This window comes from Colossoma macropomum, unplaced genomic scaffold, assembly GCF_904425465.1.
Source record: "Colossoma macropomum unplaced genomic scaffold, Colossoma_macropomum, whole genome shotgun sequence".
Taxonomy (NCBI): Eukaryota; Metazoa; Chordata; class Actinopteri; order Characiformes; family Serrasalmidae; genus Colossoma; species Colossoma macropomum.
This window is the reverse complement of record NW_023494784.1, coordinates 8,005,756-8,020,248: the sequence shown is the minus strand read 5'-3', so window position 1 is coordinate 8,020,248 and position 14,493 is coordinate 8,005,756. Positions and strand designations below refer to the sequence as shown.

Here is a 14,493-nt window from a genome sequence, read left to right as displayed (position 1 = left end):
AACAGTGCTAACTGTACTAACAGTGCCAACAGTGCTAACTGTACTAACAGTGCCAACTGTACTAACAGTGCCAACAGTGCTAACTGTACTAACAGTGCCAACAGTGCCAACTGTACTAACTGTACCAACAGTGCTAACTGTACTAACAGTGCCAACATTGCCAACAGTGCCAACTGTACTAACTGTACCAACAGTGCTAACTGTACTAACAGTGCCAACAGTGCCAACTGTACTAACTGTACCAACAGTGCTAACTGTACTAACAGTGCCAGCTGTACTAACTGTACCAACAGTGCTAACTGTACTAACAGTGCCAGCTGTACTAACTTTACCAACAGTCCTAACTATACTAACAGTGCCAACATTGTCAGCTGTACTAACTGTACCAACAGTGCCAACTGTACTAACAGTGCCAACAGTGCTAACTGTACTAACAGTGCCAACAGTGCCAACTGTACTAACAGTGCCAACAGTGCTAACTGTACTAACAGTGCCAACTGTACTAACAGTGCCAACAGTGCTAACTGTACTAACAGTGCCAACAGTGCCAACCGTACTAACTGTACCAACAGTGCTAACTGTACTAACAGTGCCAACAGTGCCAACAGTGCCAACCGTACTAACTGTACCAACAGTGCTAACTGTACTAACAGTGCCAACATTGCCAACTGTACTAACTGTACCAACAGCGCTAACTGTACTAACAGTGCCAACATTGCCAACTGTACTAACTGTACCAACAGTGCTAACTGTACTAACAGTGCCAACATTGCCAACTGTACTAACTGTACCAACAGTGCTAACATTGCCAACTGTACTAACTGTACCAACAGTGCTAACATCGCCGCCTGTACTAACTGTACCAACATTGCTGACTGTACTAACTGTACCAACAGTGCTAACTGTACTAACTGTACCAACAGTGCCGACTGTACTAACAGTGCCAACAGTGCCAACTGTACTAACTGCACCAACAGTGCTGACTGTACTATCTGGTGGGGTGTAAGTTTTCATTACTTGTTAGCTACCAATATACACCATTATAACACCATCAGAACACTTTCAAAACACCATTAGAGCACCACCCGAACACCATCAGAACATTATCATAACACCTTTAGAACACAATTAGAACAGCATTAGAACACCATAAGAAAACCATAAAAACCCCATTAGAACACCATCAGAACACCTTTGGAACACCCTCAAAACACCGTTAGAACACAATGAGAAAACCATTAGAACACTTTCAGAATACCGTTAGAATATCGTTAGAACACCATTAGAAAACCATTAGAACACTTTTAAAACACCACCGGAACACCCTAAGAACACTATCAGAAACTCTTTAGAACTCAACCAGAATATCATCAAAAAAAACATCAGAACACTATGAGAACGCCATCAGAACACCGTCAGAAAACCATTAGAACACCTTTAGGACCCCATTAGCCTTGTAGCTCCAGCGCTGAAACTGATAAAGCAGACCTCGGACCCCGAACGCGTCTCGGCTGATCAGGGAACTGACTCTGTAAACGGCTCAGTGTTTTTACAAATGTGTGCTGGAGCGATGAACTTTCACATAAAGCAGCGATACAGTTACAGACAGTCTGATCATCCCAGTCAGATTACAGGTTCTGTTCATTGGTGAAAATAAGTTGAACGCGTTCTCGACGAGGAACAAACTCTCGGAAAAATTCAGTGCAGAGGTTCTGTTTATTTGCTTTAACACACTGGGAAAAAAACTAAAATATAAACTGTCCTCAAACTTTTGCACAGGCCGTACTGTGCTTTTAGTTTTTTCTCCAATAAATTAAATTCGGCTAATAAACAATAATTGCGCATTAAAACATGCAGGAGTGTCTCTGTGGAGGACGTGGACTTACTGTGCTCAGCCGTCATTGATTTTGTTTAATTGTGCTTCCAGATTGCTGGCAGATCATAACTAAATATCATGATTTGTACTCTGGGTCGTGAAAATTTGCCCCTATTTACGCGTGTCTGTCGTTTGCAGGCCTACACCAGCGTGTCCAAGGCTTCGCTGGGCATTGCGGACCACCGTGAGCTGGGCAAGATGATGAACACCATCATATTCCACACCAAGATGGTGGACTCTCTGGTGGAAATGCTGGTGGAAACCTCAGACCTCTCCATTTTCTGGTAAGTCCCAGCTCCTCTCATCCTTCCCTCGGGGCAGATAAAGCCGTCAGCTTTAATGTCCCACGGAGGACTCTCCATCTCCTCTGTAAACGTCTGTATCTCCTCTGCGGTTGCCGGGGTAACGGTGTGTTTGGCAGTGTTTGGGTTCTTTTTCCTGCGGAGGGGTGGGTGGAGCGGCGGGGGGCGTTCGGACCGATTAGATATGCCTGTACCAGAAAGAGCTGCTGGAAACTCAAACTCTGTTCTCTCTTCCCCTCTCTACCTCTTACTCCCTCTCTCTCCCTCTCCCTCACTCTACCTCATACTCCCCCTCTCTCTCCCTCTCTCTCCCTCTCCCTCTCCCTCTCCCTACCTCTTACTCCCCCTCTCTCTACCTCTCTCTATCTCTCTCTCTCTGTCTCTCTCCCTCTCCCTCTCTCTACCTCTTACTCCCCCTCTCTCTCCCTCTCTCTATCTCTCCCTGTCTCTCTCCCTCTCTCTCTCTTCCTCTCTCTACGTCTTACTCCCTCTCTCTCTCTCCCTCTCTCTACCTCTTACTCCCCCTCTCTCTGTCTCTCCCTCTCTCTCCCTGTCTCTCTCCCTCTCTCTCCCTCTCTCTCTCTCTCTCCCTCTCTCTACCTTACTCCCTCTCTCTCCCTATCTCTCTCCCTCTCTCTACCTCTTACTCCCCCTCTCTCTATCTCTCCCTCTGTCTCCCTGTCTCTCTCCCTCTCTCCCTCTCTTCCTCTCTCTACCTCTCTCTCTACCTCTCTCTCCCTCTCTCCCTCTCTCTCTCTTCCTCTCTACCTCTTACTCCCCCTCTCTCTCCCTCTCCCTCTCTCTACCTCTTACTCCCCCTCTCTCTCCCTCTCTCTATCTCTCCCTGTCTCTCTCCCTCTCTCCCTCTCTCTCTCTTCCTCTCTCTACCTCTTACTCCCTCTCTCTCTCTCCCTCTCTCTACCTCTTACTCCCCCTCTCTCTGTCTCTCCCCCTCTCTCCCTGTCTCTCTCCCTCTCTCTCCCTCTCTCTACCTTACTCCCTCTCTCTCCCTATCTCTCTCCCTCTCTCTACCTCTTACTCCCCCTCTCTCTATCTCTCCCTCTGTCTCCCTGTCTCTCTCCCTCTCTCCCTCTCTTCCTCTCTCTACCTCTTACTCCCTCTCTCTACCTCTTACTCCCCCTCTCTCTCCCTCTCTCTCCCTGTCTGTCTCCCTCTCTCCCTCTCTCTACCTCTTACTCCCTCTCTCTCCCTATCTCTCTCCCTCTCTGTCTCTCTCTCTCTCTCCCTCTCTGTCTCTCTCTCTCTCTCTGATAGTTTCTACAGTCGGGCGTTTGAGAAGATGTTCCAGCAGTGTTTGGAGTTACCATCTCAGTCTCGTTACTCCATCTGCTTCCCCCTGCTCTGCACACACTTCATGAGCTGCACTCATGAGCTCTGTCCTGAAGAGGTGAGTCCTGTTACACACAAATATCATTACATGATATATATATATATATATGTGTGTGTGTGTGTGTGTGTATGTATATACACACAAACACACACACACGTGTATGTGATAAAGTGGCCACCACAGGGTGTAAATAAAAGCCCCAGCAAGCACCTGATACCCTCATAATACCATCACATGCACTTATAATGCCACGACCATGTCGGTGTCACTGCTGTGCTGAGTATGATCCCCCACCCAGATAATATCTGATCCGCAGTCATATTTCAGTTCATATTTCGTACTTCCAGTCAAGAGGAACATCAACTACAGCTTATTCATTTTTCAGTGTCAGCAAAAAAGCAGAAAACATACATTTAACAGAAAATTACACACAAGCCTCAACAACTAAATATCAGTTCAGAATACTTTATTAGTCCCAAAAAGGGCAATTCATTTGCAGCTTTCTCGTCCATACACACGACTGTACACATATACACACACATACGTCAGACACACCAAATCCACATACATAGGTAAATGCTTAAATAAATAAATCAATGCACGGACACAACGAATGTAACGGTCATTTAAAAAGACAATTATCCGCATTTAGTAGCTGGATAGCAGAAGGAACAAAAGACTTGGAATAGCGATTTGTTCTACTGAGGGGCGAGAGGTAACGCCGACCTGACTTCATTATAGTAAATTCGCTGGACAAAATATGATCAGATTGAGTCATAATTCCTTTTGCATTCTGAGCCAGTTGTTTCAGCCACAGGGAGCCCAAGTCTCTCTGTTGGACTCCAGTTATCTTTGAACAGATTTTTACAACACCATTCAGGCTATTCTTGTCCCTCACCGACAGACCGTTGAACCAACAAATAACGAGAAAGTTAAAACACTTTCAATAAATGACTTATAAAAACTACTGTGATATAATAGTTTTAGTGTTATGTTTGAGTGTTCTGTGTGTCACTCTTTACCTTTATTCCAGCGTCCACTCTTTTCAAGAGACTCACTTTCAGTTTCTCAAAGAATCTGCAGACACACCTCCAAAGTTCAGTCTTAGAAGCTGGCTTAGCATTTTCTGCTTCTCACCATCCAAATAATCCGAATTACAAAAATTGATTTGAGCCCAGTTTCTCGATTGCATTTCTTGGTCTATAAGTCTGTCTCTCTCTCTCTCTCTCTCTCTCTCTCTCTCTCGCTCTCTCGCTCTCTCGCTCTCATGTAGGATGTTTGACTCTAGTTGATTCTCTCACTTGTCTGATATACTTCTTATAAGCAAAATCGCATGTGCGATGTGGTGAAAACATTTTTGGTTGTAGTCTCTCATTAGCCTGGTGTCTTAATAGACATTACAGACCTTTTATTATGTCAGTGCCATCAAACACCCAATTGTTTGCACCCAAACCCTTTTTTGGCACAAATGCTAGATTAAAAAACCAGCAGTGAATTATTTGATTTTCAGTGTGTTTTTGTAAATCCAGGACTCATTTGCTTAATTGGTAGACACAAGACAAATACTCAGTCTATCATAAACACAGGTGAAGTCATGAGTGGGTGATTTAGTAACAGTAATATGTAAATAGTGTTTGCTCAGTCGTGGAGTGTGTGGAGTGTGTGGAGTGTGTGTGAAGGGCTCTGTGTTCTCAGTAAAGAAGTGTGGCAGTTCATGTCTGTCAGTGAATATATTCAGTGTTACCTCTGGAGAGAGAGAGGTAACCAGTCTGGGAAAGTGTCTCTCTCTCACTCTACACCTCTCTCACCACGTCTCTCTACATCTCTCTCTCTCTTGCTACACCTCTCTCACCACCTCTCCCTCACAACCCTCTCTCTCTCTCTCTGTCTCTACCTCTCACTCTACTTCTCTCTCTAGGTCTCTCACTCTCTCACCACCCCCTGCCCTCTCTTTCTCTCTCTCTCTCTCTCTCTCTCTCTCTCCCTCTCTCTCTCTCTCTACCTCTCTCACTCTCTCTAGCTGTCTCTCTCACCACCCTCTCTCTTTCTACCTCTCTTCCTCTCCTTCCCCACCCCCACGTCTCTTTCAGCCTCTCGTCCTCTCTCTCCCTACCTCTCCCCTCCCTTTCTGCCACTCTCTCTCTCTTTCTTTCTCTCTCTCTACTCCTCTCTCTTAACCTCTCTCTCTTCACCTCTCTTGCTCTCTCTTTACGTCTCTCTCTCTCTCTCTCTCTGTCTAGTTTTCTCTGACCTCTCTCTACCTCACTCCCTCACTCATTCCCTGTCTGTCTTATAACTCTATCTTTCATTCTTTCTGTCTCTTTTTGTTTTGTTTCTCTTTCTCTCTCTCTCTCTCTCTTTCTCTCTCTCTCTCTCTCTCTCTCTCTCTCTCTCTCTCTATTTTGTACCTCTGTCTCTCATTTTTCTCTGACCTCTCTTTCTCCACCTCTTTCCTCTCATTCAATCTGTTTTATAAAATATTATTATTATATTATTATTCTTTTTTTTCCCGTTTTGTCTTGTGCTTTCTCTTTTTCTGTTCTGTATCTCTCTACTCTCACTCTACATTTCTCTCTGTCTCTATCTGGTTTGTACCTCCATCTCTCTCTCTCCTTCTCTCTCCCATCTCTCTACATGTGTGTCTCTCTCTCTATCTCACTCTCTATCTTTATGCACTCTCTCCTTGTCTGTTTCGTGCTCTCTCACTTTCTGTCTCTAGCACTCTCATTCTCATTTTTATTACTTTCTCCCTCTTTTTCTCTTTTTTCCTCTTTCTGGGTATCATTTTCATTGGCCTCTTGCTCTTTTCTGTCGCTCTTCCCCTCTCTTGCGCTATTTTTTTTTAATTCTTCATGTCACTCTCTCCTCTTCTGTCTTACTCTACCTAGCACTTTTCCATTCTCTCTCTCTCTCTCTCTCTCTCTGACCTGTATGTGAGCGCAGGAGGACCTCGCACTGAGAGTGAGGAAAGCAGGATCCAGCATGGAAAAAAGGGACGCTAAAAAAAGCCTGATTTATTAAACGTCTAATTGAACCGTACGCTAGAGCAGTTAGGCCCGCGCTCCCCTGGGCCCGCGGTCCCTACGCGCACACTTGCGCGCAGCACAGCACATTCCCCTGTTCCCTGGGCTGCTTGGCTTATTCACTCCTTGTTTGTTCCTGTTAAACGCCGTTGCCCTCCAGTACCCAACCCAGTAAACAGCCTGTGTGTTTTTCCTCCTAATTGGTTGACAAAACGGCACCAAAACGAGCGTGAAAACGAGTGCGCTCACGCAGGGCATGTGAGTGGAGGAGAGCAGGGACCACGCCGGCCGGGCCGCCTCAGAGCTTTTAGAGGAATAAAAGAGATTTATTGAGGCATAGAAGGCTTGGGTTTCCCTTGTTCAAACACGAAAGTCCCTCTCTCAGCACGTCTCCAAAATGTGCCTCTTCCTATGTCCACTTTCGCACAGCTTTGGACAGCTGCAGGCTTTGTTTATGTTGGAAAAGCACTAAAAAGTTTCCAGGAATATTTCCATTCCTAACACAGAAGCTTTTTTTTTTTTTAAAAAGCGGTTTATAGTAACACTAACAGATCAGGAAGCTTCTGCGAGGGTCAGTGTCGCCCTCGCATTTGACTTGAACATGTTATTTGCAGCTGGCTCCTCCACCTGAGCCTTTACCCACAGTGGCAGATCCATCAGATCCATGTGTGCGGGATTTTGCCTGTGGTTTGAAAGGCAGGAATGGAGTTCTGATGTGTCTCCATAAGCCACAACCTGAGGCCAAAAGCAGGGCTCTTATTGCTCTCGTTTAGTTCTTTTCCTTCTCTTTTGATTTTCTTTCTCTCTTCTTTCAGGATTTAATATGCGATACTATATCAGATATACATCCAGTAAGTGGACATACGACTAATGTGCGCATGAAGGTCCTTTCAGAACCCATAAATGACAGATATGGATCCACCTGACTCAAGTCTCACTCAAACATTTGTCTCCAACCTAAGCGTTGTCCTCTATTATTCACCCTTGCAGAGACACCATATTGGAGACCGCAGCTTGTCTCTCTGTAACATGTTCCTGGATGAGATGGCCAAGCAAGCTCGCAACCTCATTACCGACATCTGCACAGAGCAATGCACCCTGAGTGACCAGGTCAGTAACATCACCCTGACCACAATCTTTTTTTCCCTAACCATAACTCTTACCCACTTCCAAATTCCAACCACTTCTCTAAACCGGAGAAAACCACTCCCAAGGTCAGAGTTAAGAGCAGCAATTTGTTTGTTAGTACGCTGGGTATAAGTGACCACACCCGAGTGAGTCGAAGTTCATATTGCACTCTTTCTCACTGGTGCAATGTCAAGTTGCATTTATGGTAAGTTCATACATTTTAATTATTTAATTTTCTTGAATATCGGGAACAACACACGTTAATCAACCCAAGAGTAAACTCAGCTATACTATTTCAGACTCGCCTCAAACCCATCTATACGACCTCAGACTTACCTATACCACCTTAAATCCCCCTAAGACCCAACTATACCACCTCAAATCCCCTTGAAACCCAGCTACACCACTTCAACACCTTAAATACCTCTTAAACCCAGCTATACCATCTCTAACCAATCTGTATCTCTTTACGCATCCAAAAGCCCACCTATACTATCTTAATCCCCCCCAAGTCTTAACTATACCACTTCAAACCTCTCTCGATATCAGCTAAACCACCTCAAACCCCCTCAAACCTAGCAATAGGACCTCGGCCCCTCCTCAAACCCAGCTGTACTACATCAAACATTCCTCAAACCCATGTGTACCACCTCAAACCTATCTATACCATTTAAGTCCTGCTCAAACCCAGCTATACCACCTCAAATATCCCATCAAACCAGGCTGTTGCCCCTCCAAATCATCTATATTTGATGTCATATCTATCTCCCCAAACGCCTCTGTACCACTTCAACCACCCCAATCCGCCTGTACCACCTCAAACCCAGCTGTACCACTTTAAACCCCCTTAAACCCAGCTCTGCACCCTTTCAAACTCTGCTATACCACCTGAAACCCTCCTCATGCACTACTCTACCACCTCAAACCCCCCCAGACTCTGCTATACCACCTCAAACCCCTCTGAAACTCTGCTATACCACCTCAAACCCCTCTGAAACTCTGCTATACCACCTCAAACCCCCCTCAAACTCTGCTATACCAACTCAAACCCATCTCAAACTCTGCTATACCACCTCAGACTGTCCTCAGATCTATTTATACCGCCTCAAACCCAGCTATACCACTTTAAACCCTCTCAAATCCAACTCCACAAGCTCTGCTATACCACCTCAACCACCCTCATCCTCTGCTGTACCACATCAGACCTTCCTCAAACACAGCTATACCACCTCACACCCTCCTCAAACTGCAATACCACCTCAGACTCCTCCTCATACTCTGTTCTGCCACCCCTCTCAGACTCTGCTATACCACCTCAAACCCCTCTCAGACTCTGCTATACCACCTCAGACCCCCTTAAACTGTGCTATAACACCACAAACACCTCTGAAACTCTGCTAGACCACCTCAGACCCCTCTAAAACTCTGCTATACCACCTCAAACCCCTCTCAAACTCGGCTATACCACCTCAAACTCCTCTCAAACTCTGCTGTACCACCTCAGACTGCCCTCAGACCCATTTATACCTCCACTTACCTCTGTCAAACCCAGATATAAACCATCAAACCCACACTCAAGCCCAGCTATAAACCTAACCCTGTGCAGCTAGGCCAGTATCCTCACCCTGACCCTAATCATGCCTATAACTCTGTCCATAGCTCTTTCCCAGTCTCTAACTCTTCAGTGTCCTGACCCAACCTCAGCCCTCATCATAATCATAATCCATGTCCCCTGCACAGCCACGCACACATACACACACAGAGCTGCCAAACATAGAGAAGAAATACGCCAACTTTTCTTATAATTAACTGGCACGATACCAGGAGCTAAGAAAAATGTACTTTTCTAAACGCTGCAGGGTTTCTGCAGCCTTATGTGGAACAAATCCACCTCTTCGCAACCTCTTCCCCTGATCTCTCTGTTTGAGTGTGTGTGTAGCTTTAGGAAAGCAAAACTTCCCCAGATGTTTTCCTCCTCTGCCAGTCCACGGGGCATCATCACCTCGTCCTCCTCATCCTCCTCTTCAGCTAATGACCCAGCTAATGCTCAGGGAAATCTCTCCTTGTCTTGTTTTTGCAATAACATTAGCAAACAAGACAAGCACTCATAACTCTTTCTAAGCACAGCGCTCATGTCTCTTTGCTTGCTCGTTGGGTTTATGGATGTTAAAAAGCGGGGGACTTCTCCTGTTCCCCTCTCCCACTCGTGCAGCTACTGCCAAAACACTGCGCCAAGACCATCAGTCAGGCCGTGAACAAGAAGTCAAAGAAGCAGACGGGGAAGAAGGGAGAGCCTGAGAGAGAGAAGCCCGGAGTGGAGAGCATGAGGAAAAACAGACTCCTCGTCACCAAGTAAGCAGCTCCACAGCTCCCCATGGGACACCCCCACACAAGAGTGTGCAGAGTGTCTGTTTTAGTACATTTTCAGGACAAAAATGTTCCAACTTTGTTTGAAAACCAGTGAAAATCAAAGCGAATGTACAGTGGGATTAGAAAATATATACATATAGGTGTTGCACTGAATATAGATACTTAATCCATGTCTGGGAATCTGGCCCCTAGGTGCTTTTGTATGTGCTGCACATATGGGACATATTTCATATGTACTAACATGCATATAATATATATGGGACATGTTATTACATGTAAATACATACATATGCAATACATATGGGACATATTATTATTATTGTTGTTGTTTTGTTGTGATGTTTGTTTATAAAAACAAATATTATTATTAATAATTACAGTGAAATCTATTAAGAGTGGTTTTAACACACATAGTACCCCAGTCAATCCCAGTAGTGTTTAAATATGCTGCCTTCAGGCATGGAGCTGGCATCTTTCCAGCAGCTTCCACAGGTACCAGCTCAGCTTATCCCAGCCTGCTGGAGGTCTTTGCTGCAATATCGTCCCCCTAACATCCATACACACTCGCATACGCACCAACAACTATCCACAAAGATCCCCCACCCAATAGAAAGAGGATAGACCTCTATCCCTGACTGTAATGTGTAACGTTAGCCGTGATATATTGGACATTAAGCAGTGTGCTCTTTGACCAATTTGGCTCTTTAATCTGACGGAAATGAGTTTTTAATGCTAACTGCTGTCTGACGTGGATATTTTTGTGTTTCTAGCTTGGATAAACTGCACACAGCGCTGTCGGAGCTTTGTTTCTCCATCAACTATGTACCCAACATGGTGGTGTGGGAGCACACCTTCACCCCACGCGAATATCTCACCTCGCACCTGGAGATCCGCTTCACCAAGTGAGTCAAGGGCGCAGACCGCCACTTCACTTCTTAAAAACAGTCTTGACTGAGAAGCATATACAAGTACAGCTTATATAAACATACATGCGTTTACATAAGTAGAGTAGCGTAGCGGTTCCCAAAGGAGACTCATGTAGAGGTGGTGTTTTGTTCTGAGACCCACCAAATATTTTATGAAGTGAAATAAGACATACACTCGCCGTTAAGCATTCATTTATAAACTGTAGCATACTCTGATAAAAGAATGAAACGTGGTGTGTTATTATAGAATTTATTCTAAATTTAGTATGGGTGAGACTCGCTAGGCACCTCACAATTAATTTTCATTTCAATTCAGGGTGGCAAGATCCGATTATGAAGCGATTGTCGATACATCTTGATGTATCTTGGTACATTTTTGTTTTTAAAAACTATAGTTTACATTGTCATTATCAAGTGCTGTTAGCTTATCTGAATTTGAATATCACCTAGATTCTGTGCACTTGTTAGGTCTTGTTTCATCGTCTATTCGAACTAGCATTGACTTCCATGCTCCAAAATGCTGGAGAAACCTCAGACTGCTACACATGCTCTGCTCATGTAAATGAATAGGTTCCAAAGCCACATTCACATGCTTTACATCTTTAAAAAAAAAAAAATTCTCAAGTCACAATGCATTTAAGAATCGATTATCTTTCACGCTTCTAATATCTAGACGTTTTCATTTTCTTCATCAATGCAGTATTTAATGTCTACACAACTAATACAGCCATCGAGTGTCATGCAAACAACGATGGAAACAATGTGCTATTTTTTTTAAGGCTTGCCATAAGCTACCTGCAACTACAAACGGACAAAATATTTTTGTCACTCGCAACTGGTTATTTCTTGGTGATTATTATGCTGAAAGTATTTGGTACATTTGCGTAGACGCTTTTATTTCCTTTACTATGAACACATTTAAATTTGTTCTGATCTCTGTGGTCAGCTAGATTAGTAGTTCATTATTTTCAGTGCTCTGTTGCTTTCAGCATAATAATCACCAAGAAATAACCAGTTGCGAGTGTCAAAAGTATTTTGTACGTTTGTAGTTGCAGGTAGCTCACGGCAAGCAAAAAAAAAATAGACTTGAAGCTTTGAGCGCATTGTTGCATTGTTTCCGTTGCTGTTTGCATGACACTCAATGGCTGTATTAGTTGTGTAGGTATTAAATACAGTATTGATAAAACAGGAATGCTTTGGAAGCAACAGCGGCGCAGAAACTGGATGGTTCTCGTCTTCCATCCAAACTGCACTTCAGCTGCATTTAACTCTCCTCATTTAAATCCACCGATCATCACCTGCAACTGACAATTGGGAAACTCCTCTAGAAGAGCCTACATTGATTTGTTATCCACCTCACTATCTGCATTTGTATTGACATATTTCCTGTCAATACCTTTTTAACTGACTTCCTTCACTTTTTTAAACAGTCCCCTTTATAAAGCACATGCAAGTACAGCTTATATAAACATAAATGTTTCTAAGGCCTCCAAACACAAAGAGCATGCATTCTCTTCTTATCTAACTCTAACCTACTAACCACATTAGTCTGACCCCATTTGCTGTCAATACTTTTCCTTTGTTCCTTATTAATTTTCCTCACGGGGAAGTTATTGCAGTGTTTTATTTCAGAGAAATGTATTGTTCAGTTCTCCCCTGTTAATTAAGTTGAGAATTGAAAAACGACTGTGAAGGGCCCTTTCTCAGCTTTACTATTCGATTTGTGTGATTTATTGGTCCAGTCAACAGAGTTTGGGTTAGAGTGATTTTTGACGCGGCTCCAAATCCGAGCCCCGTCCAACCACATAAACACGAGCTGAGGAATAACAGGTATTTTCCACTGTGGGATTCAAAGGCTCTGACGCGGGTACGCTGGCCGGCCCCACTCTCCCGGGCTGTGAACCCCTCAAAATGGTTGCGCTTCTCAGCGATGAGAGGCCCTATTAGCACCGCTCACTGCTACACCCTCTTCCAGCCTCCCCGCAGGTCAGACTGGGTAAAACGTTTTATTGCGTGCTAATTTCCCAGCCTTGCTCTGGTGGACCTCACTAAGCTGCCTGTGGTGTATTCATGGTCATTACGGTCGATCAAGAGTGTGAAAAAGCAAAACAAAAACAAGTTTTATCGTTCGTTTTAATGCCACCTTGTTTGCTAGCTTCACAGTAGTCAGCACGCCAAATTATTTACCATTGTGGAAAGATCGAACTACAATGCAGCCATTGTTTTGAAAAATGTGCGCTTCACTGTTTCTTAGGCCTTTATTTGCATAACTCATATGTAGTCCATTAAAGGGTTTAAGGGTCATAGTGAAGTTTGAAAAGGGCCAAAATACTGCAGTTTAGCCTCCTTGCACCAACACAGGTGGTTCATCTCAATTATTACCTAATTGATAATTGGTTAATTATCAAGTTGGATCAAGTGAGTTGTGTCAGGAAAAACAGTAAACTCTGCATTATTGTGGCCTATTTAGTGGTTTAGGCCTCAGTACTTTTATAACAATTTTGTTTTGTTGTCCCATTTTGAACATAAATATTAAGCTTTACTCTTGACTAAAAATACTTTTTTAATGGTGAGTCACAGCTGACATGAAAATCTGGCCTAAGACTGGGCTTAATACTTGTCTTGGCAGCCAGCGGGGTCAGTGGTATATCATTAATGTTTTGTAATTCAGTAATTGAGTGTCTTGTTCTTGATCCCTCAGGTCCATAGTGGGAATGACCATGTACAACCAGGCCACACAGGAGATAGCTAAGCCATCTGAGCTTTTGACCAGCGTGAGGGCCTACATGACTGTGCTGCAGTCTATTGAGAACTACGTGCAGATCGACATCACCAGGGTGTTCAACAACGTGCTGCTGCAGCAGACACAGCACCTGGACAGCCACGGAGAGCCCACCATCACCAGCCTCTACACTAACTGGTGAGACACAAATTCATTACTGTGCGGTGTCACTACATCTCTCTGATTAACCTGAAGCCTAACTTAAACCATCTTCCAGACCCTTATCATGTAACATTAGTTCAGCTCTGAACTGCATGCTGAATGGTGTACCTCAAGGCTCAGTGTTGGGCCCTATATCTATGTCTGCCTGACTGATGGACGCCTAAGTTTTTTGAAATCTTCTTGTATCCCCTGCACAAACTTTTCTCCCAATTGTATTTCTTACAGTTGGATAACCTTCATCAACCATTATCTTTCATCATTCATTACCATAACACTTGGGCAACGAGTAAAATTGTGCTTTTTCTTCACTGTGTCTGCTTCATTCCCATCATTTGTGCTCTGAGGACATGCATGATTAGACTGTAGAGCCAGAGCGTAATCCAGCACTGTGAAAACATCCAAGATCTGCCGTATTAGAGTGCCTAACGTTAACCTGAAGCCTAACTCAAACCATCTACCAGACCATCATCATATGCATTAGTTCAACCCTGTAGTCTCTAAACCTAGTTTTAACTTACAAACTGAGCTGCGTGCTGAATGGTGTACCTCAAGGCTCAGTTTTGGGCCCTGTAT

At 44.1% G+C, this 14,493-nt stretch overlaps 1 protein-coding gene across 2 annotated transcripts in view; it reads left to right on the top strand.

The window, feature by feature from the left end:
- Nucleotides 1-14,493, top strand: part of nckap1 (NCK-associated protein 1) — a 97,093-nt gene that overhangs the window by 65,340 nt on the left and 17,260 nt on the right. For both annotated transcript variants that reach the window (XM_036577107.1, XM_036577116.1), the window contains exons 16-21: nucleotides 2,015-2,160; nucleotides 3,454-3,586; nucleotides 7,543-7,662; nucleotides 9,893-10,032; nucleotides 10,821-10,952; nucleotides 13,678-13,896. In XM_036577107.1, coding sequence (XP_036433000.1) covers nucleotides 2,015-2,160; nucleotides 3,454-3,586; nucleotides 7,543-7,662; nucleotides 9,893-10,032; nucleotides 10,821-10,952; nucleotides 13,678-13,896 — 890 coding nt within the window. The remainder of the gene's footprint in view (nucleotides 1-2,014; nucleotides 2,161-3,453; nucleotides 3,587-7,542; nucleotides 7,663-9,892; nucleotides 10,033-10,820; nucleotides 10,953-13,677; nucleotides 13,897-14,493) is intronic.